This window comes from Xyrauchen texanus, chromosome 10 (assembly GCF_025860055.1).
Source record: "Xyrauchen texanus isolate HMW12.3.18 chromosome 10, RBS_HiC_50CHRs, whole genome shotgun sequence".
NCBI lineage: Eukaryota > Metazoa > Chordata > Actinopteri > Cypriniformes > Catostomidae > Xyrauchen > Xyrauchen texanus.
In genome coordinates this window covers 1,402,041-1,427,303 of record NC_068285.1, presented here as the reverse complement: position 1 = coordinate 1,427,303, position 25,263 = coordinate 1,402,041, and the positions used below count along the sequence as shown (strand labels likewise).

At 37.1% G+C, this 25,263-nt stretch overlaps 3 protein-coding genes across 7 annotated transcripts in view; 1 reads left to right on the top strand and 2 right to left on the bottom strand.

Moving 5' to 3' along the window:
* Positions 1-14,988, bottom strand: part of LOC127650628 (NACHT, LRR and PYD domains-containing protein 3-like) — an 857,046-nt gene extending 842,058 nt beyond the window's left edge. The window contains exon 1 of the mRNA XM_052136180.1: positions 14,949-14,988. The gene's annotated coding sequence lies outside the window, so the exon portion shown is untranslated. The remainder of the gene's footprint in view (positions 1-14,948) is intronic.
* The window catches only part of LOC127650622 (NACHT, LRR and PYD domains-containing protein 3-like), a 527,629-nt gene extending 506,275 nt beyond the window's left edge, over positions 1-21,354 (bottom strand). The window contains exons 1-5 of the mRNA XM_052136143.1: positions 21,213-21,354; positions 6,820-6,900; positions 6,285-6,392; positions 3,807-3,923; positions 3,594-3,710 (exon numbers count right to left, since the gene is read on the bottom strand). Of these exons, the coding sequence (XP_051992103.1) occupies positions 3,594-3,710; positions 3,807-3,923; positions 6,285-6,392; positions 6,820-6,872 (395 nt within the window). The 5' untranslated portion in view covers positions 6,873-6,900; positions 21,213-21,354. The remainder of the gene's footprint in view (positions 1-3,593; positions 3,711-3,806; positions 3,924-6,284; positions 6,393-6,819; positions 6,901-21,212) is intronic.
* Positions 1-25,263, top strand: part of LOC127650623 (NACHT, LRR and PYD domains-containing protein 3-like) — a 615,184-nt gene that overhangs the window by 425,739 nt on the left and 164,182 nt on the right. The window lies entirely within an intron of this gene.

Sequence of the window (25,263 nt, the reverse complement as noted above, 5' to 3'; positions counted from 1 at the left end):
TGGCCTGTAGTATCAATGTACAAAATTAGGAAAATATTTGACCAGAAAATGGGAATTTTGAGTGGCTCTGTAGCTTCCTAGGGGCTTAATGTGGGCCATTCTTGGTTTGTGGGTTCCTTTGGCCTGTAGAATCAATGTACCAAATTAGAAAATGTTTGACCAGAAAATGGGACTTTGGGAATTACCTGTAGTGCTTCTAATGGCTTAATGTTGGCCATTCTTGGTTTGTGGGTTCCTGTTGGCCTGTAGTACCATTGTACCAAATTAGAACATTTTAGACCAGAAAATGGGAATTTCGGCATGGCCTGTAGCTTCCTAGGGGTGAATGTTGGCCATTCTTGGTTTGTGGGTTCCTGTTGGCCTGTAGTATCAATGTACCAAATTAGAACATTTTTGACCAGAAAACGGGAATTTTGGCGTGGCCTTTAGCTTCCCTAGTGGCTTAATGTCGGCCATTCTGGTTTGTGGGTTCCTGTTGGCCTGTAGTACCATTGTACCAAATTAGAACATTTTAGACCAGAAATGGGAATTTCGGCATGGCCTGTAGTACTTCTAGGGGCTTAATGTTGGCCATTCTTAAGCAGTACTTCAGAGTTGTAATAAACCCAACTTTAAACAAATATTCTTAAACATGTATCAAACATATAAAAGTCAGACTACATACAAAATACTGAACAACTGTCCTTGTTGTAAAAACCTGAGCTCCTGAAATAATATACTGAAGTATAGTTTACACTTTAGAAGTTAGTCTGCTGTTTTCTGAATTCGTCATACTTTAGAAACTGATATAAATTGTTTGTGTTTAGCCAGTGTAGGATATTGCATTGAGTGTATAGTGTGTTTCTTACAGAAACAGCAGATTCACAACGCTAGTTACACGTATTATGACCAGGTGCGTAACTTAGATCAAGTTCACCTGTTCATTCGGTTTATTGTCTGTGCAGATGTAATAATAATATTAAATACATGTTGTGGATATAGTGATTCATTTCATATGTAAATATGATGTGTTTAAGTGAAGTAATTCATCCGTTTTAATGCTGTACATTTTGCCAGAATTCAGTGCTTTCAACCTGCACAGATCAAGTGGGCAAATTCAGGATATGAAATTATCTTTTTTCCCCACCAGCCACAGTGGAGGGTGAATGCCCAATTTTACCAGCCACTTTTCAAATATACTGAATGTAAAACTTGTTTGCAACGAAAATCTGTTGAACAACTGATTGAGATGGAGGAATGTCATTCGTTCAGTTTGGCATGTGAGTCAATCACGTTCAACATGGAGAGACAGGGGTGAAATGCATTAAGACAAGTTTATAAGTATACACAAAACAGTTTTATGAATATTTAAAAATGATTGAAGACCATTGTGGTGAACATCAGTTAAGATGGCACTCCAGGAACCAGTTTGTGGCAGTGCCCCTCTCTAACTGCCGGTGTGGAAGAAGATGTGCCACAATGTGATTGGATCTTTGGTGAATGAACATAAACAAATGTTCAGAAATATCAGATAAGATGTTCAGACAACAACCAGACACCTCTTATAGGGCAGGAAGGGGGACCTTCTGCACCCAGAAAACTCATTCCTAAGGTTTGAGCAAGAACTGCCATAAATTCCTTCAAGACCTCCCGGATGCAGCAGCAGGGGAGGGACACAGAGACCTATTCATAACTTAAGATTGGAGGTCTTAAATTCATATAAACCACAACACATCCACTCCATTTCATGCAAAGCACAGTTTATGTTAATGATTGTTGACCTATTAACAGTTAAACAAATACATGGGCAATGTCTTAACCATTTCTTATTGTGTTTGGTCTCTATCCATTCCATACGATGCCTTTAATAATTTAAAGAAGTTTGGTAAAGACATAATGCATGGGTAAAATTAAAGACACTGTTTTAACACTATAATTTATGCTATGCAAATGAGTTCCACACTAGGGTGGGCAACACCGTGGCTACTTCAGACACCAGTGGCCAATCACACTCCAGGATCAGAAAGGCATCAGATTTCAATCTCCTCATCAGAAAGGGAAAAATATGTCCCCTGGTAGACACAAGCTTGTCCTGCATTTCCAACTCGATGGGGGAAGGAGACATTAGCAGACAAACCACATCCTGAGTTTCTGACCTGATGAGGAAAGAGGCTACGAGATAGTTGAGGTTAAACTTTGAGCACATCCTTTTATATTGCTTTATTGCTATATTGCTGCACTCTAGCTGAAAAAGGGCCCCAGCATTGAGGGACCTTATCTGACCTTTACAGCCCCTCCAGCAGCCCTCTGCATAAGAAGACATCGCTTGTCCCACACGGCTCCTCAGTGTTAATCTTAGGCCGTTCGCCCGATCGGAACCAAAAAAAGTGCAGGAAGATTCAGTCCCAATATGAAAAAATTTACTTAAATATTTAGCCCCTCCTAGCTCCTATCCCAGTTGTGTTCTTCTTGGCTTGTGTGGAGGTGAGTGGTGATAAACAAAAGACTAAGCTACCAGTGCCTCAACTTTACAGCTAATTAGCCAAAAGACAAATATAGTAAACCTTTGTCTTGCTAACATGCATGACTCATATACTACTACCTAACGTAATAGGTTAGCTAATGTTTAGCTAAGGCAATATATCATGGCCATACAACCTAATGTACCTTATTGGAGACACTACAGGTGAATACAGTAAAATTTGTGTCTAATAACGTCATCACAATTGCCACATTGATATGCAAATTAGGCATTAACTAATTCAAATGTTCTGATTTGCATACATTTGACAAGGCAATGCAAGTGAATAGGATAAACCAAATAACTAAAGAATATCACCACAGAACTTCCCCAGTTAATGACTTACATTAAGATCCTTTTCCCCTGAAATCTCATGTTTAAATATGCAGATTAGCTTGATTTGGTTTATTTAGAAGAAATCTACAGATGCAAACAGATGGAGTATAGTAGGCTTAAAACAAACACCATCTAAATGTGTATTTTTGTATTTTGTCAATAATTTTTTGCAGTGTTTTATCGTTATTTTTGCAATGTTTTTTTTCCTGTAAAATTAACGAAATAGCAGCAACAGTATTCCAATAACACCAAAAGAATTAAAACGATTTATTGCCTTGTGCAAAATAAACACATTATTAGTGAAACTATGTCATCTCCTTGGTGCAGTCATTTATTCTAAATATATAATTGAAACTAGTAGCATAGAAAACATGCACATTGTGGCATAGTTTCCTTTGCTGTTGCTCTTGTGATAAACCTAGTGAATACTAAAGAAGACCAAGGTCTCTGTGTGAACTGATTATTCTGTAGAAATCTGTTGAGTATGAAACAATTGCATGAGTGAATTAAAATAAATTGGTAAGAAGTCAGAAATGTGTTAATATATTTAACGTTTTGTTTAAATAAATAATTATGAGAAGTTTTTCCCACGTCTCTGTCCATAGTAAACACATTAATTTAATTTAAACACATTAAAACACGTGTAATCACATTCCACAACTGAATAAAGTTTGGCCAAAAAAAGAAAAAGAAATTGTGCATTATATTGTGAATATATCATAATACTAATTGACCTATCCAGACAAACATGTTGTACCTCAGACTAGTTGATGTGTGTCCACGCTTAAAATGTGATGGCTTCTCCATAGACCAGTCACTCTTCATGGACACACAGCTGGACTCCGGTGAGTCTGATCTCTTCATATGGAGTTGTCTTAAACAGAAAAGAGACAAGAGTTCATATAGTTGGTTTTCTTTAAAATATAAATAATCTACAGTATCTCTTTCTATCTTGACAAACATGTTGTACCTCAGACCAGTTGATGTGTGTTCACCCTTAAAATGAAATGGTATATCCATAGACTGGTCACTCTTCATGGACACACAGCTGGGCTCCGGTGAGTCTGATCTCTTCATATGGAGTTGACTTAAACAGAAAAGAGATAAGAGTTCATATTAGTTCATTTAAACCTCATGCAGACAATTAAATTCTTCTTCTTCAACAGTTGTGCATATGACAACACGATGTGACAGCTGGATGTCTGAGTGGTGTTTGAAGATTAGCATCAGATTAAAGATGAATGACTGGGTAAGCAAACAGTGGATGTGCCGTCATCCCTCTGATAGACATTTATTCTATTATTACAAGCGACAGGTGATCATTATTGCTCCCCTCCTCTCTAATACTCGCTTCAGTCAGCAGCGTAAACTCTTTATTTCTGGCCATATAATAGTGGAACTGAAGGGAGGGGAGGTGGTCGAGCAGAGATTTGCACATCTTGATTCTTATTGAAAACGCTGCTGCAATATGTTCTCAACCTGGTTGATCGGCCCTGTGCATTAATGATCTACAGCTAGATTCAGAATCCATCATGGCATCATTATTCACAGGTGAAGTTTTTAATCACAGTTTACAATTTTAATCTCTGATTTTATTAAACCATGATTTAAATTAAGTGGCGCAACACAACTCGAATAAAAATAAAACATGGATCGACAAACCATGGATTAGCTTCAAACTCTGCTTAATTTAAAGGAAAAGTTCACCCATAAATGGATATTCTCTCATCATTTAGGTTGTGTTCACATTTGGCAGGTTTGGTTCGATTAAGGGAGTGTTCACACTTATTCAAATGAATCGCACTAAGGGTGTGTTCACACTTGTAGTTTGTTTCTCTTGGTCCAGACCAAAAAAGAAAATGGCACATTTAGTCCTGGTTCACTTAGCGTCCACACTGGCATTTTTAACACTGTACCTAACGATACAAAACCAAAGGCATCAGGAAAAAGTCACAACCTGATTGGACAGCTTTTATGATGTATATTTTTTTAGATGGAACTTGCCGAACATCCAAAACAATGCTGGGCTTAATGTGCTCGTTATATTTATAAATGTATATATGGTGGTTTTACCAGCTGAGAGTAAAAGAAGAGTTAATAAAATGTCTAAAGGAGTCAAAACAGTGCCAGGAATTCCTCCGTTGCACACACAAACAAAGATATGCTTCAAGGACGGCTGATGGAGTTTCTGACGCCTGTCCCGAACTGTAATAGGCAACATAGCTCCTATGAAGAAAAGAACCAGGTATGCTTGAGGTCAGTATCAGGCAAATTATTTGCTGTTTTTGATCTGTTTAGACATCTTTGGTCCATGTTGCGTTCATACATCAATCGAACCGCACGAGAGTTGGTTTGGAAGCGGACCAAGACCCACTATTCAGGCGGTCTCTGTCCACTGTTTTGGGGAACACCAAGGTTTGGGTGACAGCGTTCACACTTGTTCAAATGAACCGCACTAATAGAACAATCACACCAGAGTTTGTTTTAATCAAACCAAACCTGCCAAGTGTGAACATCTTTTCTCATATGTTTTTTTTTACAGTATTTTTACAATCATTTACACACTTGTCCCCAAACTGAGAACATATGTTCTAAACTCTGCATATAGTTCAGCAGTTCATCTCTCTTCCATAATGCACAGCAACCACCAAAACACATCATACATGTCTCAAAATCAACTTCCTCTAACATAACACACAAACATTCACAGACATGAAAAACATCTGATCATTCAGAACACAATGAGCTTCAAAACACGACATAACGGGACATGACAAGATCATTGGAAGTTTTTAAGTATCTTGTATTTTTTATTGTGACCAGAATTCCTTTACAAAACATAAACAGCCTCTTTATTGTGGTGTATGTAATGTAGTATGATACAGTACAAGAGTATTTTTTACTTTCAAATATGCCTGTACTTTTGTCTACATATTCTGCATTTGTTATTCTCCATCATACAAAAAAAGAAAAAAGAAGCTTCAGTAACTCAGTATTTCTTCAGTTTTTAAGTGTCACTGAAATACTGTCAAACAAAAGTCAAAAAGTGTCAACACATATCCCTACAACATATTCTTCATCAGACACAGATTACTGTAGCGCAGGTGGAAACATACTGTAACATATAGTCAACATGTCCTTTTTTAGTAACATTGTAATCTCCAGCAGACTGTATGTCCTGTGATAAACCTGAGGAACAATCTCTTGTCATGTCTGATCATCTCTGTCATGTTCACATGATATTACTGTACAGTATAAAGATGAGCTCTTGTGAAGAGATGCCAATGAAACTGTTACAGTAAAGCAATCAGCTGTACAAGGACTCATTATTTTTATTATAATTGCATATTTCCTTTTAGATTTATATTTTTTACACTGGATTCTTTCTAATCGTCTCTCAGACTGTGGTGTACACGTTCATACTGTCAGTCAACATGAGAGTCCTCACCTCACATCAGCACAAGGGGCTCCTGAACTGAATCCAGGTGGATGATCCATTGACCGGTCACTCTTCATGGACACACAGCTGGATTCAGGAGATTCTCCATGAATGACACTAAAACACAACAGCAATTAAACACTGTTTTAAAAACTACAAACTCTCACAAACACTCTTTTCCTCTCATCAGTTTCTCAGTTTTACTATTCCCAATATTTCTCTCTTCCTTAAGTTTGATGGTTTGTTCTGTATTCATCTGAAGAAAATTCTGTGTTTGTCTAAAAATGTTCAGAGAAACACATTTGAGTTTCACCTTCTATATACACTGACTGTACAGGTTTGATCATGTCTGTGACTGAATCAAACCGGTCTCACTGTCATCTGACTGTAGATCTCACTTTACCCTAAAGCTGTTTTCACATGTTTATACTTGAGATAATCCAGTCTGTTCTCATTTCTCCTCAGTGTTTTTATACTGTAGTGTTGTGCAGCATATCAGAAATATCTATCAGTGTATTTTATTAAAGCATTGAAATCCTCTGACCTCTTGACCTTCCCTGTGTCTGTCTGTCCACTGAGATCCTTTGTGGAGTCCATGACATCATCTGAACAGTCCACTGAACACCTGTCAACAAACGGGACATCATCTATATTTGTGACGTGTTTATTTGTTCAATACTGACACATATTTGTTTTTATTTGACCTCTAGAATATTCCATTAGAAATGAATCAATGAGGTTCAATTGCAGACTGTCAGCTTTTATGACATGTTAAACACCAGCATAAAGAGAAAACATCAGAAGACTCAACAGAAGAAAACAAAGCAACGTTTCAAGTCAATAGAAGAAATAACATTTCAGTGCCAAAGAAACTGAACACATACTGACGATTCAGATAAAAGAGCAAAAGTCTCAGTATCTGTTTGTTCTGCTGTGATTAATACTTAGATATCTGTTAGATGTCTTACTGTAGCTGATAGTTTGAAAGGTTTATTATTGTTGTCTTGTGAGTTTTGGTTTGTTTAGCAGCAGTTCAGTACTCACCTGTCAAGAACTGTTGATGTTCCTCTTTACCCAGGTAGCAAACAGACGTTGGGCCAACGTCAATTTTGGTTGGTTACGTTGGCCCAACCTATCTGACAGAAATACAACGTTGGGCCAACGTTGGTATGGTCAGCTGCGATGGCCCAACCTATCTGACAGAAATACAACGTTGGGCCAACGTTGGTATGGTCAGCTGCGATGGCCCAACCTATCTGACAGAAATACAACGTTGGGCCAACATTGGTATGGTCAGCTGCAATGGCCCAACCTATCTGACAGAAATACAACGTTGGGCCAACATTGGTATGGTCAGCTGCAATGGCCCACCACTTTCCTCAAATATATGTGTAGCGGACTTCGTCACACACCACAAAGAAACTCCAACAACACCACTGGCTTCGGTGGACCACGTCTGCAGTTTATTGACAGAGGACAGACAATCAACACACAAGTCTTCAGGTTCACTCTCTTTCAGCTCTCCAGTCACAGGCTGTTCTGAGAGAGCAGTTTATACAATAAAGTCTTGTAATACAACAATCAATTTCTTCCTGCATCTCATTTATGAAAATTCCCATTCACACAAATTAAATTAAAGAAATTAAATTATTAATCGGTTAATTTATGATGAGACGCAGCTCCAGTTCACGAGCAATGCCATAAGTGCAATAAGTGACGCACGCGGCTCCATGTCATGATTATATTCAATTGTCTGCTATATTTGCTTCGTATTTATTAAATCCAGGCAATTGGTTGATGCAAATTTTATTAAAATTAAGATACAATTTATACAAAACGAAATTCATATTTTAAGAAAGGTTTTCTACAAAACAAAACTTAATGAAGAAGTGGTCAAAATCCTGTCTGACCAACTCCATGTCTCCCGATATATTACACATCCTATCTTACTCATGCTGTTCACTTTTCATAATCAACATAGATGGGAAAAAAAACATTATAATATTTTAACAAATATGAAACTAAATGCGCATATTTAATGGCTACAACATATAGGCCTACAGTAGCCCTACTGCACACATTTAATTCAGAATTTTGCACACATAAGTTGAAAGGCATTTTTTTGTGCAACATATCTGCAACATTTATAAAGTTCACGGATAATTGTGCATGCATTTATTAATCGTTATGATACTAAAATCATAATAAAGTAGGATGTACAAAAAATCAGATGAGCACAGAATATGAAGCATAACGCGTTCCTACACATTAAGCATTTTCCTCCCATAGAAAACCATTATAAGAACGCTTGGCTTGCAGACTGGAATGTCCCAGCAGTTATTATGTTGAAATAACGCAGAAATGATCATGATATGGAGGCGTGGCGCGATTGCATTGCACGTGAACTGGAGCACATCTCATCATAAATTAATGCCTCACAGACATGAGGAACTATAGAAAGCTTGAAATGTCTTTAAACGAACAATTCAAAGCGAAAAGAAATAGGCTACTCTCTGATTATGTAATCCATTATGTGCATTTCTCTTTATAGGTGCGTTCACTATGGCGATCGCAACTTCATCTGTGCAGCGACACTGACACAGAAAACTTGTTCAATTTAATACAATTAAAACTTTAATTGTGATAATTAAAATAATTGAATATTAAATACTGAGTGGCCAATTTTGCTCATTTAAATAATAGTGTATATATATATATATATATATATATATATATATATATATATATATATATATATATATATATGCTAGCTCCCTTGTCAATGATCTATAGATCCCTCTCAGCACCTGCGTTAGAAATTATCTGCCCGGCGCGAGCTCATTCTTCCAAGAGAACAGTGCGTGCGTGATTTAGAATGACCGTTATCTTCCGTTATCTTTTAACCGTTATCTTAAATTTCTTCTAGACTTCACTTCAGCCGTTAACCCAGCCAGTCCAAGGTAATCTGCTCGATTCAATATATTATTTTAGTATATAAATAATCAATATGTTATCTAGTAAGGCATTACAATCTGATGTAAATGTAACGTTAGCCTTATAATTTAGCCAGCATAATTTACATTCAATGTAACGATCTACCGTTAGCCTGCTACCTTCTAACAGTTAACGTTAGAGCATTGTAGCTTTCTAGTCTAGATTAAACATAATCGAAATCAGCTGTAGTTATTTGTTTGGCAGCATACTAACAATGTCTGCAAACATTTATTCAGACAGAACACTTAAACGTCAGGCAAAGCAGAGGGCTTACAATATCCTTAGTGAGGTTTGCGTCAGTGCTGAATCTGGCGCGGTCGGCGTAAACATATGCCTGGAAAAAACGCCCTGCTGATGATGTGTGGTCAGATGCTGCATCTGATTGGCCCATGTCCTATGACTCAGATGAGTTAGAGACTGAGTTTAATGTTGACGATAACGTGACTGATGAATTTTGGTCAAATGCTCTGACAGAAACTGACTCAAGTGATGACGAATTTGTTGAGTCTGCAGAGTGTCTTGCTGAGGAGATCAGAGGTTGGGCAATAGACAGCCAAATACCACAATGCCATCTAAATGGGCTGTTGGGCATCCTGAGAAAATATCATCCATATCTCCCAAAGGATTCCTGCACTCTTTTAGGCACTCCAACTAATTATGAGGTCCAGCAGATTGCTGGTGGCACCATGCATTATTTTGGAGTGGAGAAAGTCATTAGGCATGTGTTAAACCAGATAGACCCTCTCCCAAAGGCCATTCACTTACAAGTGAATATTGATGGACTACCTTTGTTCAAAAGCAGCAATAAGCAGTTCTGGCCCATTCTAGGCTTGGTAGAGGAAGACAAAACAAAGCAACCATTCGTCATCGCTTTATATCTTGGATCTAAAAAACCAGAGAATGTCAATCTGTTCCTAGAATCATTTGTGAATGAATATGGAAAGCTTAAATTAGAGGGTGTGGATGTAATTGGCAAATGTGTAGACATTAAAATTTCAAATTTTGTTTGCGATGCAAGTGCGAGGGCTTTAAGTAAAAAACATTAAAGCCCACAATGCATACCACGGCTGTGAAAAATGCACACAGGAGGGAACATGGTAGGAAAATCGCATGACTTTTCCTGAAGTAGATTCAACTTTACTGGACAGATACGTCTTTTATTAATAAAGACGATGAGTTTCACCATAAAGGGACCAGTGTGTTGACCAGGGTTGGAATTGGTATGGTCTCCCAATTTCCATTAGATGTTATGCATCTGGTTTTTCTTGGGGTTGTGAGAAAGTTGATAGGGTTTTGGATGAGGGGACCACTTCCAACTCGTTTAGGTGCTCATCAGATAGGCCTAATTTCTGCAGTGCTTATGTCCTTTGCCATGAGACTCCCCAGAGAGTTTGCACGAAAAGGGAGATCCCTTGTTGAGGTAGATAGGTGGAAAGCAACAGAGTTCAGAACTTTTCTCCTGTACACTGGTCCAGTAGCACTGAAAGACCATCTACCGAATGTTCTATACCACAATTTTATGCTTCTGCATGTAGCCATTCGAATATTATGCTGCCCCTCACTGTGTCTCCAGTACTGTGATTTTGCTGAAAAGTTACTGATCACATTTGTCGAGCATTTTCAATCTGTTTATGGTAATTACGTTGTGTATAACATACACGGGCTGACACATCTTGCCAATGATGTAAGGCAGTTTGGTGTGCTGCATAATTTCAAGCAGCTTTCCCATTTGAGAACTTCCTCTACACATTAAAAAAATTGATTAGGACCCCTACCCAGCCCCTTCAACAGATCATCAGGAGATTGTCAGAAAAGCAAGTGTCAGAACTAAAATAAGGGTGTGCAAGGATGGTTTTACCAGGAACATAAGAATGGGCCTTTTCCATACAATGTGACATCTCAGCAGTTTACACAGTATAAGAAATATGTAAATGGTGGAACTTTAATTAGTTTATCAGAGGGAGACAACTATATTCTGTTCAATGGAGATATTTATATAGTGAAAAACATTTTAAAAGACAAGGAAGCATCGCATCTAGTCTGTCTTAAATTCCAAAACAAGTCATCATTTTTCACCTATCCCATAGATTCATCAAGTCTTGATATAACCTTTGTGAAACAACCCGGGCAGTCATTGACTATTGTTCCTACACAGACTGTTTCAAAAGTCCTTCTTTTACAGCATAAGGATGGGTTTGTGGCATATCCTTTACTGCATACTGCTTGATTCCCCAATAGCCCCCCTTTCTGCATCTTACAAATGTACAAAACTTATCAATCATAAAGAATAGTAATAATAAGACTAGGAATTATTTTAGTTTAGATAGATTTCCACTGGGTAATTAATAGAGCTTCAATAAATGTATATAGTTGTAACACTAGATATATTGTTTTTTTGTTTTTGTTTTTTATAGATGTATTCTATAGTTGTTTTTACTGAAAAGAATGAGACAGAGGTAATACCAAGTGACTGGCTGAGCATCGACAAAAAAATTTCCTTTTGGCCCCCATATAACGGTACAAAATGTAGAAAAGCGGTGGAAAAAATGAAACTCCTGATGAAGAATGGGACCTAATATACAACTGAATGGGTGGCTGAGTATGGTAAGTCTTTGAGGAATTAATTATGAATTATTATTGAGAAATATAGAGAAATAACTATTCAAAAATTAAAAGATGCTCCTTGTGAGTTATGCCAAGCAGTTCTTTTCAAATGTTCAGATAATAGGCTTAGTGATGTTATTTGTTTCTATGTTTAGATTCCTATGAAAAAGCCAGAAGAAAGCTGGTGAAATTTTGTAAAGGCAACAGTTTGGAGTCTACAGATGAGGACAGTGTACAGGAAAAGAGTGTATGTTTCCTCTGTTCTCCTTTTATAGCCTACTGCTTATTTGCACTGAGCTTTTAAAAAATTGATTACACTTAATGTGTCCAACAGACCATCATCAAAATATATGACGGATACAGCCTCAGGAAGACCTCCAGTGCAGGCCTCAACAAGCTGGCCCCACACAGGTACAAACAAAAACATACAGTGGTCATTGCATCATTTCCCAACATATCTGGTCACCACAGATTCCTTAAATCCAAGACTTGGGAATATGGTCCCTTTAGAATTAAAGTAATTTCCTGTGTATAAGCCACAGGAGACTGTTTTATGCAAGGTAAAAAACATTAATACCATATTAACTGCTCTCGTGTATTAACCTGAAGAAATTTAGAAGAATGAATGTATAAACTGCGGCTAATAGTTGGGAAATTACAGTACAAGGTTATATCTGACATTTCTGTCAAAATTAAGTTGTAGTAAACTATATTTAATTCCATGGGGACGATATGTTGAAATGTCACTTTCCTGTTGTGTAAGATCGCAGTGAAGCTCTGGATGGAAGTAAATGTTGTGATGTTTGGCAATGTATTGTACATTGTACTGATTCTGTTTCATACTGTTCCATGTGCAGAGACAATGGAAAGACAAAAAAAAAAGAAATTCTGCAGTAATGGAGCCAAAAGCCTGACCTTGCCAGCCATACCACCATTTGCACCATCAGCACCTGCTGTGACAGTCCCTGAACCAAGACAAGATGGTACGTAGAATTAACTCCTTACGTAGGAGTTTTTAGTAATTACCTTTTTAGTCTCTAACATGGATTAGAAACTGTTCAAGGAACAAAATAAAATGTATGTAACCAAAAAGGAGAATAAAACCAACTTCAGCCTGGCTAAGTTGTACTATTTTCAAATGATAAACCTTTTAAGCCCTGCTTTTGACAATTAGCCTTAATATCAATTTGCTTTGATTTACAACCACAATTTATTTTTAAATTGGGGACGTTATGTAAAATGCAAAATAAAAACAAAATTCCAAATCTTGTAAAATCATATTTAGCTTGAAAAGGACATAGACAACATATCAAATGTTGAAAATGTCAAATTTTACTATTTTATGGGAAATGGAGGCACATTTTGAATTTAATGCCAGCAACACGACTAAAAAAAAGCTGGGATGGATTCAACAAAAGGCTGGAAAAGTTATGTTATGATAAAGACAACAAAAGAAGAGATGCAGTCTCTCTCTTTATACGTTCAATTCTGTGTAGTTATAATGTTGCATCGTATGTTTGTCTGATTCAGAAAGAGAACTCCGGCTCTACCAGATGCTGGAAGAGATAAAGGGTCAAGTCAGGCAGAATACGCTCCTCCTTCAGGCTATTTTGCAAAGAGAGAATGCAGCTGAAGTTGTGAATGAGGAGTTTCAGTTTCCATTAAAGAGCATGACAGGCATAAAAGATCTGGAGGATAGGCTGTCAAACAGAGACACACAACGTTCTCTAGTAAATTCTAATGATGTTCTGTTACTTCACTTAAAAGAATACTAACATTCTAAGATCTAGACCTGGTTTACTGCTGCTTAACACATGATTTTTTTTCATAGACAAGATATCTTACCAGCTTGGGTGGAACATCTGCCAAAGACATTGTCCACAGGATTATGAGAGAGATAATGACCAATGAGTTGGCCAACAATTTTAATTGGCAAGGGAGAGGACAGAAGAGCCCATTTTCTACACTTTTGCTAGCAAAAGTTGTCATAGGTGATATGTTTCAAAAAACATTCAAAACTAAGACATAACTTTGAAATAGCAAAAGAGAAAACAACCCCTTAAAGTTTCACATAACGTGTCATTGAATGAAATACAATGCAAGTCAATGAAAGAATGCCAATTAATCCACTAATCATACAGAACTCTACAAAATAACCCTCAGATATGATCTTTCTGCTTACCCTTTCTTCTGTTTTTATATTTTGCACAACACCCCAACTTTTTTTCTGTTTTGGGTTGTGTAATTAAAATAGAACGACACATCTTAAATGTTCTAAAAAGTTGTTTGTATGTTTGTTGTTTTTTTACAGGAGTATATGCTGCTGCTACTTCTCCTCCGCTCCGTCTTCATCATCAGAGCCACTCAGTGGGTTTTTTTTGGCCTTCTTCTGCATTTTCTTTGCTGCCTTTGTCACTTTTTGGTTCCTTGTTGATTTATTTGGCTTTATGTTTTACTTTTCTTTGCATTTTTATATATTTTTTAACAACAGCACCACAACACGTTGTTAATTGCATTAAACTTCAATAACTTAATTTTGTTACCAATAAAAAGGGTCATTTTTATAACCAATTCAGTTTGTCTGTTGTGCCGTCTCTTAATGCAATTCAACAATGAATAAGCCATTTCACAATCTTAAAATTTGAGTGTAAGGTAAACCTATTTATTTATAAGTTTGCGAAGGTCTGCTGACTGTCCAATGACATGGTTGGCCCAACGTTGGCCCAATGTTGTTTTAGTGGTTTTTAGGTTGGCAGAAGGTCTGCTGGCTGTCCAATGACATGGTTGGCCCAACGTTGGCCCAATGTTGTTTTAGTGGTTTTTAGGTTGGCAGTAGGTCTGCTGGCTGTCCAATGACATGGTTGGCCCAACGTTGGCCCAATGTTGTTTTAGTGGTTTTAGGTTGGCCGAAGGTCTGCTGGCCGTCCAATGACATGGTTGGCCCAACGTTGGCCCAACGGACAAAATTACGTTGGGCCAACGTCAGCACCCAACGTTGGCCCAACACAACAACAGACGTTGGGCCAACGTTGGGCCAACGTCTGTTTGCTACCTGGGTACTGACAAGAATATCACCTACAAAATACTTCACAATGAATTTATTGATTGTTTCAGACGATTCAGTGGAACAAAAACTGTCAAACTTTCTCTCTGTTTCTCTCATCGTGTAATTTCCTGATCTAGTCATAAAATGGATCCTGTTTTACTAGTTTCACTTTCTCTTTCTCGGAGTTTAATGGCGGTCTACTTGAAACCGGAAACACAAGTTCAGGCGTTTATTTACTTTTCGCCTCTTTGAAACTGTCCTCGCGTTCCGCCGCTGAACAACTGCGAATAAACATCCCGTCTTATTTGAAGAAATGTAAGATTAAGTATTTACAAACTGACGTTAATCTTAAACAACGCCATCAAACTGGAGAGTAGCCCAGATACAACGTCGTTCGCCATCTTGTTTTGGACTGAATGTGTCACATGACTAGAAACGCGTCATCGTTTTCGAAAGCATCCGTTTTCACAGTCCACACTACTACAACGCGAAAACGGCGTTTTCAAAAAGATCAATTTTCAAACGTTGGGACATCAGGGCTTTATGTACTTCAGTTTACTCAAAAAAACAAACAAACGATAAACAAGCCTATATCTTATGTTCTGTATCAAAGTCTTCAGCTTAATTGATTTCTGTTTGCTATCTGTGTCCCACTTCTTCTGCTACGATTCCCTCACTGCCGTTCTTCCATTTGGCCTCATCTTTTCCAAACTTTCATTATTTCATTGTCCTTTAATTTCAACTCTCTCTTTGCATCCCATCTGCTATCTCATCACCCTCCACACCAACATCAGCAGCAACCCAACACAACTGTACATTAATTACAACTCTTTGTATTCTCAGCATTATCATAAATATCTCCATCAATAAATCATCTCTTATTGCGGTAAAGTTGTTTTTATATTGGACATTCGTTAGACATTCGGCAGGTAAAGTTAGGGAGTATCTCTAAAGTGTGAAACAGACTAAGGCCGGTGAAAAACAGATTACTCTGTGACTATAAAACATGTGTAGCTTTATCAAGATGTAACTTAATATCGTCAAACAAGTTAAGCAGAAATATATGTTAGAAAAAAATCAAACATTTAAAGCCATAAATGGCTTATTCCCTAGGATACGTAATGATGTTATAACAATGTAATGTAGCTGAAATTTCATTTAACTTATAGCTAACAGAAATAGATGCATGTCAGACCTCCTATAGCACATGTGAAGTCGTCAGAGCTGTGAATTGTAAAGAATTTGAAGCCGCTGACCCTCTCCATCGGTGCTCCATCGATAGTGATGGGGCTGTGTTCTTTGTCCTGTCTCCTGTTGTCCACATATTCTAGGAGTGTATTCGGACCAATTTGCACGTTATATTTAAGGCAGTTACGATTTGCAAGATGGCAGAAATTCAGACTGGCCAGCACCAGTATTGATCTGGATAAAGTCAGTGTAGATTCTGTATTTAAGTCCATCTGCATATACATTATTAATCCTTCTGCCAACATCTTATGAATGCAACAAATACATGTTAAAGGTGGAATATCATCAGGTCACATGATTTATGAACATTTAAAAAAATTATAAAAAATACACAATATAATATTTTCAAAATCGAAGAGGATTGTCCAACCGATTGTTCTACACATGCACCGTGCAGAGCATTATGACTGGTTGCATTACCTTTTGTATGGGTACTTAACACAACAGTTCACGGGACAGACCTATTAAAAGATAAACAATTACATAGATGATGACTTAACTGTTTCTAATCGTGTTTGGTCTCTATCTGTTCCATACGATGCTTTTAATCATTTGAAAGAGGTTTGGTAAATAAATAATCCATGGGTAAAACATTAAAGACACTGTTTTAAAACTGTACTTTATGCAAATGAGTTCCACACGAGCAGCACCATGGCTACCCAACCTCTTTCTAGAGACCATGGCTTTAGTTTATACCTGCAGCATATGTTAACTTGCTTAGATAACAGTTACCAGGGGTCAGCTTGTTAGAAATAATACGTATATTATATGTTTAATGATAAATAAGCATTATGTAACACCATTTTGCTAGAGCCATTAGGTGGATTCCCAAAAGGAGCAATTCCACACAATTCTCTCCCATTGCTACATTCAGTTCAACAGCATTGCATTTATCCATTCTGTGTTCATATCATTTATTTGTTTTAATGTTTAATTCAGTACTTATCTTTTGGTTATTAGTTTATTATCCTTTAGCATTGCATATTAGCATTATTAATCGTTGTGGTATTTACTCTTGCATATCTATTGATAATGTATTTCCTTCATTTTCTTACAAATGTGTCTTCATTGTATTGCTGATCAAAAGACTCTAATGGTTGTCCAGACTCTTACAAATCCTTCAGATAAATCTGCTGACCAACACCCTCTAGTTTCCATTACAGCTCTTTTGGGAATGTTCTTAAATTAGTTCTTAAAATAGTATTCTGAACTGGTGCCCTGTATTGCAAAGGGGGAGGGGTCATCTGATACACTCATAACCACACCTTAAGTGACACATGATCAAAAATATCTACGTCATCAGTGAATTGAGTAGAAACCACTACAAAAAGCTTTTTCCCTCAGGCTATCAGACTGCTGAACCGCTAACAACTCCATACCCTAGGACATTCATTGGATTCACTGCACTCAATATATCACTATACACACACACGCGCGCGCACACACGCGCGCGCACACACGCGCGCGCACACACACACACACACACACTCCCCTTATACTGTCACAAACTTGTATCACGTTCTTTCTTCTGCAGAACAAAAATGAAGGAATTTTAATGGCGAAAAAATGTCTGTTTGTCCATACAATGCAAGTAAATGGTGACCGACAATTTCAAGCTCCACAAAGCACATAAATACAGCATAAAGGTAATTCAGATGACTCCAGTGTTTTAATCCATGCCTTTTGATGTGATCCATTCAATTTTGTGTGAGAACAGACATAAAAACCTTGACATCAGCAGTCTCTTTGGCGATCATGATTTCAGGCTCATGATTACACTTACTATGCGTTATCTAGCGCTCTACGCGTCAAGCACTAAAGTGTAATTGAGCTTGAAATCATTATCGCTGAGGAGTTTGGTCACCATTCACTTGCATTTTATGGACAAACAGACCTCTTTAGATATCTTTGGTTATGTTCCGTGGAAGAAAGAACATCATACGAGCTTGAGACAGCATTAGGGTGATTAAATGATGTCAGCATGATCATTTTTTATTGAACAATTTCTTTAATAATAACAGGAGGTGGATCTGCAATGCTGAAACAGCTTTATAGTGTAGAGAACAGCCAGTCCAACACAACAAGGCCAAGAAAGGATTGAGCATTAGGGAGGGGGCAGTGCCAGAAACACACCAGAACTTTCTTGGGGTCAGAGAGCAGTGAGGAAATGTAGGTTAAGGTTGTTGATGTATGTGATAATGGCAATGATAATATGGATTCGATTTGTTGTTCTTTCTCTTTTATGCACAGTGTGTCAGTACAACAGTCACTGCAAAGACAATCAGCAGGATAAGAGTCAAATTCATCCAAAATTCAACTACATAAGAAAGAAAAATAAGTTCATACCATGATAACACTGTGCATGAAAGGAAGTCATACACGTTTGGATGGAACATCATTAGGGTGAGTAAAAAAGGACAGGATCAATATTTTCTGATAGAGTATTTCTTTAAGGAGTTTATAGCTACACGTTGGGGTTAAAAGGTTACTCCAGGATTTAGCATTAAGCTTTGTATCAGTAGAAAACCAGTAGTATTTTAGAATTACCCTGCTTCCCCCCCTCATATCCCCATGATATGAGAGAAAATGTCATTTTTAGTTTGGAAAAAATCCTCCGATGACGCAAAATGACGATTTTTGCGTCATCGGAGGATTTTTGGACTAGAGGCTTTAAACTACAGCCAATATTAGTATCTAGTTCCGCATGTTTTCACCACGCCCATGAGGCGGGATCTTACTCATAGAATGTAAAGATAGTGTCAGCCATCTTAGCTAAGCTAACAGGCTCTTGCTCTGTAAAACTTTGTATAATAGTCTAATCACGATGGCGGAAGAAAGTTTTGAAGTAATGACAGATGGGGATTTCGAAGATCTTTTGTGTGAATCGGATGCTCATGCGTTACCTATACTGAGCGCAATACAGCTACCTAACAGTTGCGGAGATGGAGGGACAAGAGGCGGCCGGAGCAGCTGCTGTTCGCGGAGCAGCTGGCGAACTGGTGGTGCTCTCACTGTGCGTCTATGCAAACAGATAGAGTCCTATTGCTGTCGCGAATTTCAGCGATGCCATTTTCTTCTGCATGAGATCGCTGAATCCGCTGATGAAACTGCACCGCTAGCATGTGTAACTGAGCACCCAAGTTTTGTACCACACATGGACAGGGGGGTCCTGGAAACTTATTTCACGATCCCAAAGATAAATTGGAAACGCCAGCCAAAGCCTGCAGGGACAAATGGACGGCTTAGTGTAAAGTGAGTATTTGTTTTGTATTTCTTTTGTTACTAAGACGTAATGTACAGAGTTTGGACACCGGCATAATCACAATGTTGTTCCCGCAGTAGTCAGCTGAGCTAGTGTTATATTTTCATGTATGCTTACATACTGTAGGTGCAAATAGTTCAGCATTACTAACGTTGTGTTTACTATTTCGTGGTTTGGGAGTGGCCTCGTAAGCGTGCAAAGCAAGTGCATTCTGGGAGTTGTTGTCTTTCAGCCACATGAGTAAAAAATACATTTTTTGCCTTTTCTCAGTCTAGAATGCTTCAAATTCAAAAATAATGTCACATTTCTACTACATAAATGACCACTATTAAATACACATTCATCTTCCCACAGCTGGAGTATCCCTTTAAGTTCGTGACCATTAATTGGCATTTGATTGTTACAGTGGTTCCTCGTCATGTAGAATGAGATTTCTCAATGATAAAGTTTTTAATCATTCTCAATAACTCACTCCCAAGAATTAGTTTGAGAATTTCTGATCATTATTAAAGGAAATACACAATATAGTAACCCAGAAATCACTTTACTTTCTGTAACAACATTTGTCCAGAAAGCAGAAGGTCCTTGTGATTCATACTGAAAGCCTGTTGTTGTTTGCAGAATTCACTTTGTTTGACATTTTATTAGCTAGTATACTGTAAAATACAGTTTGCTGTTTTAAACAAACCTCTAACACCCCAGACATTAAGCCATTAAGATGTGTCGCATCACATCAACCGATGCGCCGGAAGTAGATGGGGTGTAGTGTCAAATACTTAAACACTGCTACAAACAATTTTGATAAAATAAATTTTGTTTTTGAAATAATTGATTAAAAGTCATGCATCTTAATAAGGTGACCCTTTACTCATTCATCTACATGACACAAGGCATGCTGGGACTTTCCTGATATCTAATTTGTGGGTGTTCTATAAAAATATTACCTTGAGAAATAAAATGGTTCATGCTAATCCAACAACAGCCAGTCTTGAATCTGCTCTTATATTTATATATATTTATTATCTTTCATTTGAAACGCCTCTGGTTTGCGATGTGTAAGCAGTGTCTAAAATGGAAAGGGATAACAGGCAAGTGAAAGCAGGCAGCTGTCATGGCCCTAACCATTGGCTGTTCAAGAAAGTTGACAACAGAGCCTGCTGCAGCAGTTACAGCAATGCCACAAAACATGGTGCTTAAGCAGTTACAAGTTATTTATATCTAGTTTTATAGGCATCACATTGCTATATATAGGGCTCTGATGTGAACGTGGGTGTGGCTTACCAGTCCCTCATCATTCTTTATGGATTGTTTATCAGTATAAATGTTATTTGCTCTTTATTCTTTTGACAGGCTCCATCAAATATAAAGTCAATGTTGAAGTGAGGCTAATCAAGAAAGCCATCTTGCATGTGAATGAATGCCAGCGGTCAAAGTCACAGCATCATTAATGTACAGCAGAATTGAGCATTTTAAATGTGTTCAACATTGTAGTCTATTTCTTTCTTAAGTTATAGTTTTAATAAAGATTTGTAACCATAAGTGTCTGTATATGTCTCTCTCAGAATAAAATGATAACCTCTTTTTTTAAAGAAAATATTATCAATACTGTACCATATATAAATGCACAGACAACAATTTAAACCCTATTAACCTTCACATGGATTAATTCAGAAAACCTCAGTGTACCACTTAAAAGTAACTTAAACAAACATGCTTTGTGGGCCCACACACACCTTAATGCGATCTAAAGCCGGCAACCAAATATATTATAAAACTAAAATACCGTAGCAGGCCTGAAGCGGTGCTTGTGTTCGTTGTGGCCCAAAACTTAATGGCCGTTTCACTCGTCAGCGAGCAAACAAAATGAAGGATATCTTGAGTTAATGTTTCTGTCCAGTCCTTACCCCAATAGTCACAGTAGCGGGCTCAGCATCCGATTAGCATTTCAACACGAACTCCGTTTGTTAATCTTTTCTCCTCCACGTTTCCAGTAAAACTCACGAGAGAAGTCCTGGTTGCTCCAAGCTATGTCTATGGCATGCCTAGTTAACGCATTTACGTGTGATTAGCGCCTTCTTGTGGCGATGTATAGAATAATTATTCTGTCTAATAGGACTTCCTTAAGGAAAATTGCTTTTTTCTGGTCATAAAATGTATCAAGATTGAAAAAAACAAACATTTCTTTTGATAGAATATTGATAGAGGAAAATTATTTGTGTAAAATAAATATTTACAGAAGATTTCATGGAAATGAATTAAAATACTTGTGGTAAAAGTGATCTAGGGTGTTTATATTGATACCTTGAAGATATAGGGACACAAATCATTGTTCCAAATGTGTCAAACTAAACAAATACTTTTGAGACAGCAAGATGATTTTAAAGTTACACATTTAGAAAATGCTCATTCAAAATAACTTACAAAAAAAGATTGCGTCATTTCTTGTTCATTTTAATCACATTTGAAATTTTATAACATCTCACGAATTGTGTGATCAGTTTCACCCCTTGTGATGAAGTTCATTTGAGCTCATTTTGCACATTCTTGATTACAAATATACCCAAATATAGCATTGCAATAAATCATATGTACATATTAATATGTGTAATACATAACAGATATACACTGAATAAATACAATGATGATTTTCCCCCACAAGCTAAAGCAATGTCAAAAATCAGAGAATAATGATTCAGTTTCAAGTATATTGACCATGTCTTTGATGCCCATCCACACTTGACGTCAGTCTTGTATCTTGCTGCCTGCAGTATTAACTTTGTTTGTCTTTATGGATTAGTTGTAACGATTCAAAGATATTGTAATGGAATAAGTAGACCTATGTTTATTAGTGCTGCCTTTCTAACCGAGATAACTGATTTCTAACTGTAAATTCTGACATCACAATAATCATCACCTGTAATCCACGCACGCACACACACACACACACACACAGACACACGCACACACACACACACACGGCGCACCTGCTACAAACCTGATCAAAATTTAGGCCTTGTGACTAAAACGTGTTAAATTGTTATAAATAAATTTCTACAATAATGGTGAAATCAAAAAGAGGAAAAGGAGCACTCAGACAAGACTTGTGGACAGCAGCTGGAGGTAAAGACGTTCTAGTGAAGTTTTTCAAGGCAGAAAACATCGTTCAGCAAGAAACCAAGCAAAATGCACAGATCTGGCACACATTAAAAATTAGAAATAGCATTTGCTTCTCAAATGACAATGTCTTCCCAGAAGACAAATAACAAAACAGAAAGTTTGGAGAATCAGGAGAGGGCTCAGACAGAGAGAGAACCTGAGGCTTTTGTGAAGACGGGGAGTGAGACTCATCCCACGTAGGAGGGGACGTTCTTGCGACCTTGTGCAACGTTCCCTAAAAGTTCTCTAAAGGTAACGAAAGTTCCGAACCTTTACACAACATTAGGGACGTTCATAGAACGTCCTCTTTTGGTTATGAAAGTGCTGCAGTTCAAGGTTCTTTATATGACTTTAGGGGGACGTTCTATTTGGGGTATTTTATGGTCACATAGCAAACGTTACAAAGAGGACATTTGGGACGTTAATAATAACACTAGTTAACATGCTAGCCAATTTATAGGTCCTCTCTGCAATTGTGTGGGTAGGATAATCTTTTTTACTTCAAAATAAAAACTATGACTTTTACTCTACAAATCTAAAAACCTTGATGTGTCCATAAATCCCTTATTAACAAATAGACATAAAAAACAATACAATGTCATAGCTCAAGGCATGCAATGTGAAAATAAGCGATGCATAAGTGATGCAGTTCAATTTTTTACCACAGATTTACATTGGAAAATTGTGGAGTTTTATGGAGTTTGAATTATATAATACATATAAATTGTGCATCTGTAAATTATACAGATGAACATCATAAACAATACACTTGTAAACATATCTGTACAATCATTAAAACAATTATATACAGTATATTTATAATTTATAATCTTTGTTTTAAAACCACTAACAGTTGACTGTGGAATATTTAGTGAGGAAATTTCACAAATGGACTTATCACACAGGTGGAAACCTATCACGGTACCACTCTTGAATTCACTGAGCTCCTGAAAGCGACCTATTCTTTCACAAATGTGTGTAGAAGCATGTGTATACAACTGTGGTCATGGAAGTGATTGAAACACCCGAATTCAATGATTTAGAGGGGTGTCCCAATACTTTTGGAAATTGCATGTGGGTACAGTATAGGCCATGGCTCTTCAAATGAGTTACTGCAAAATGCTTATCTCCATATAGTTATTTTAAAATGTATACAAATGGTTCAAAATATCCAGAAAATGGTCACTGTACAATATGAAGAACGGGTTACAGAAGCTAATTATGGAATTCTAATGACTTAGAGATGGATAGAAGAAATCAAACCCCTAGCAACCGGCTAGAAATGCCCTAGCAACCACCCAAAATACCTTAGCAACCACCCAGAACACCTTAGCAACCGCCTAGCAACATCATAGCAACCACACAGAACAGCCTAGCAATCACCTAGTAACCAACTATTATGTATTTAATGATTATATATTAAGCATGATAAACCAATTAAATTGATGAAACTACAAAGCTGGCACGGAGATATATATAATTACACAATAAAGTAATTATGATTGTTATTAATATTATTTTATAAAGTAACATAAGATAAAGTAGTTATCACTTCGTGTGACGAAGCCGTTTCTGAGAGCCATATTAAAGATTTGTTCACAATGAACGAATTGTTCATTACCGATTCATCACTACAAGGTGTGATTTTATTGGTTGTACAATCAAAGCTCACGCTGATTATCGACCTCACGGGAGCAGAACTGAAGAACTTCCCGCATTATTCTCTTGAGGTGAGTGGACACGGTTGTTCTCAAATATGCTGTTTTATAAAGCCTTGTATGGTCAAATGCAGCTCTTTATTTGATTTAAAATGTAGGTAATATTATTCGTATTATAATATGAGTTGTAGTTAATATCGTTTTTGTTTACATTGAAGCTACCTTTTTTTCTGTAAAGAGGTTAAGAAGAACTTGTAAAGTATGATAAGTTATATCTACAGCTAGCCACACTTCTAGCTTTGTGTAAAAACGTAACGTAACATGATATTTTGTGTGTCTGATGGATACGTCCTTTGTTTTTTTGCTGTTTGTGTAGCTTAGCTTAAACTGCATGAGGTGTGTGTTTGTTTTGGCGCTTATTTTAAGAGAGAAAAGAATGCTGGTGGCCACTAGCCTCACTGGCCAATGTAACGATCGCTGTCATGGCCGAACAGCCAGCACAGTTTGCGCTTACATTTACAAAATGAGCCTACAATAGCAGAAATAAGCCTTTTTGGTGAAAATAAAGGTCCATGTTTAATAATGTTCATGAAATTACATTTTTATTGGTTTTCTTTATAGCCTACAAAACAAAACCAGAACAAAAAAATAAATACACTGTAAAACACAAACAAAATAAAATAAGAACGAATTAAATAAATGAATGAATAATTAATATTATTATAGAAATTACACTTTAATGCACAACCGGGTAGGCAAGTCACAATTCAGGCATGGATCTATCATATCCTTTGAAGTAACAGTGTAAATAAAATTCTCCAACATATATGTGATTTCCATTCACTTTATGCCTCTTATGTGCTTTCCAGACCCTGCCCTACAGACAGACTAGCATGATGTCATCTCAGAAGGTAGGCTTGTCTTGCAAAAAAGGTTTTCAAATTTACAGCATATTGCTGACATGCCAGAAAAAGGGATCGATTTCACAGCAATGTGATAAGTTTATTGTTATAACAAGAT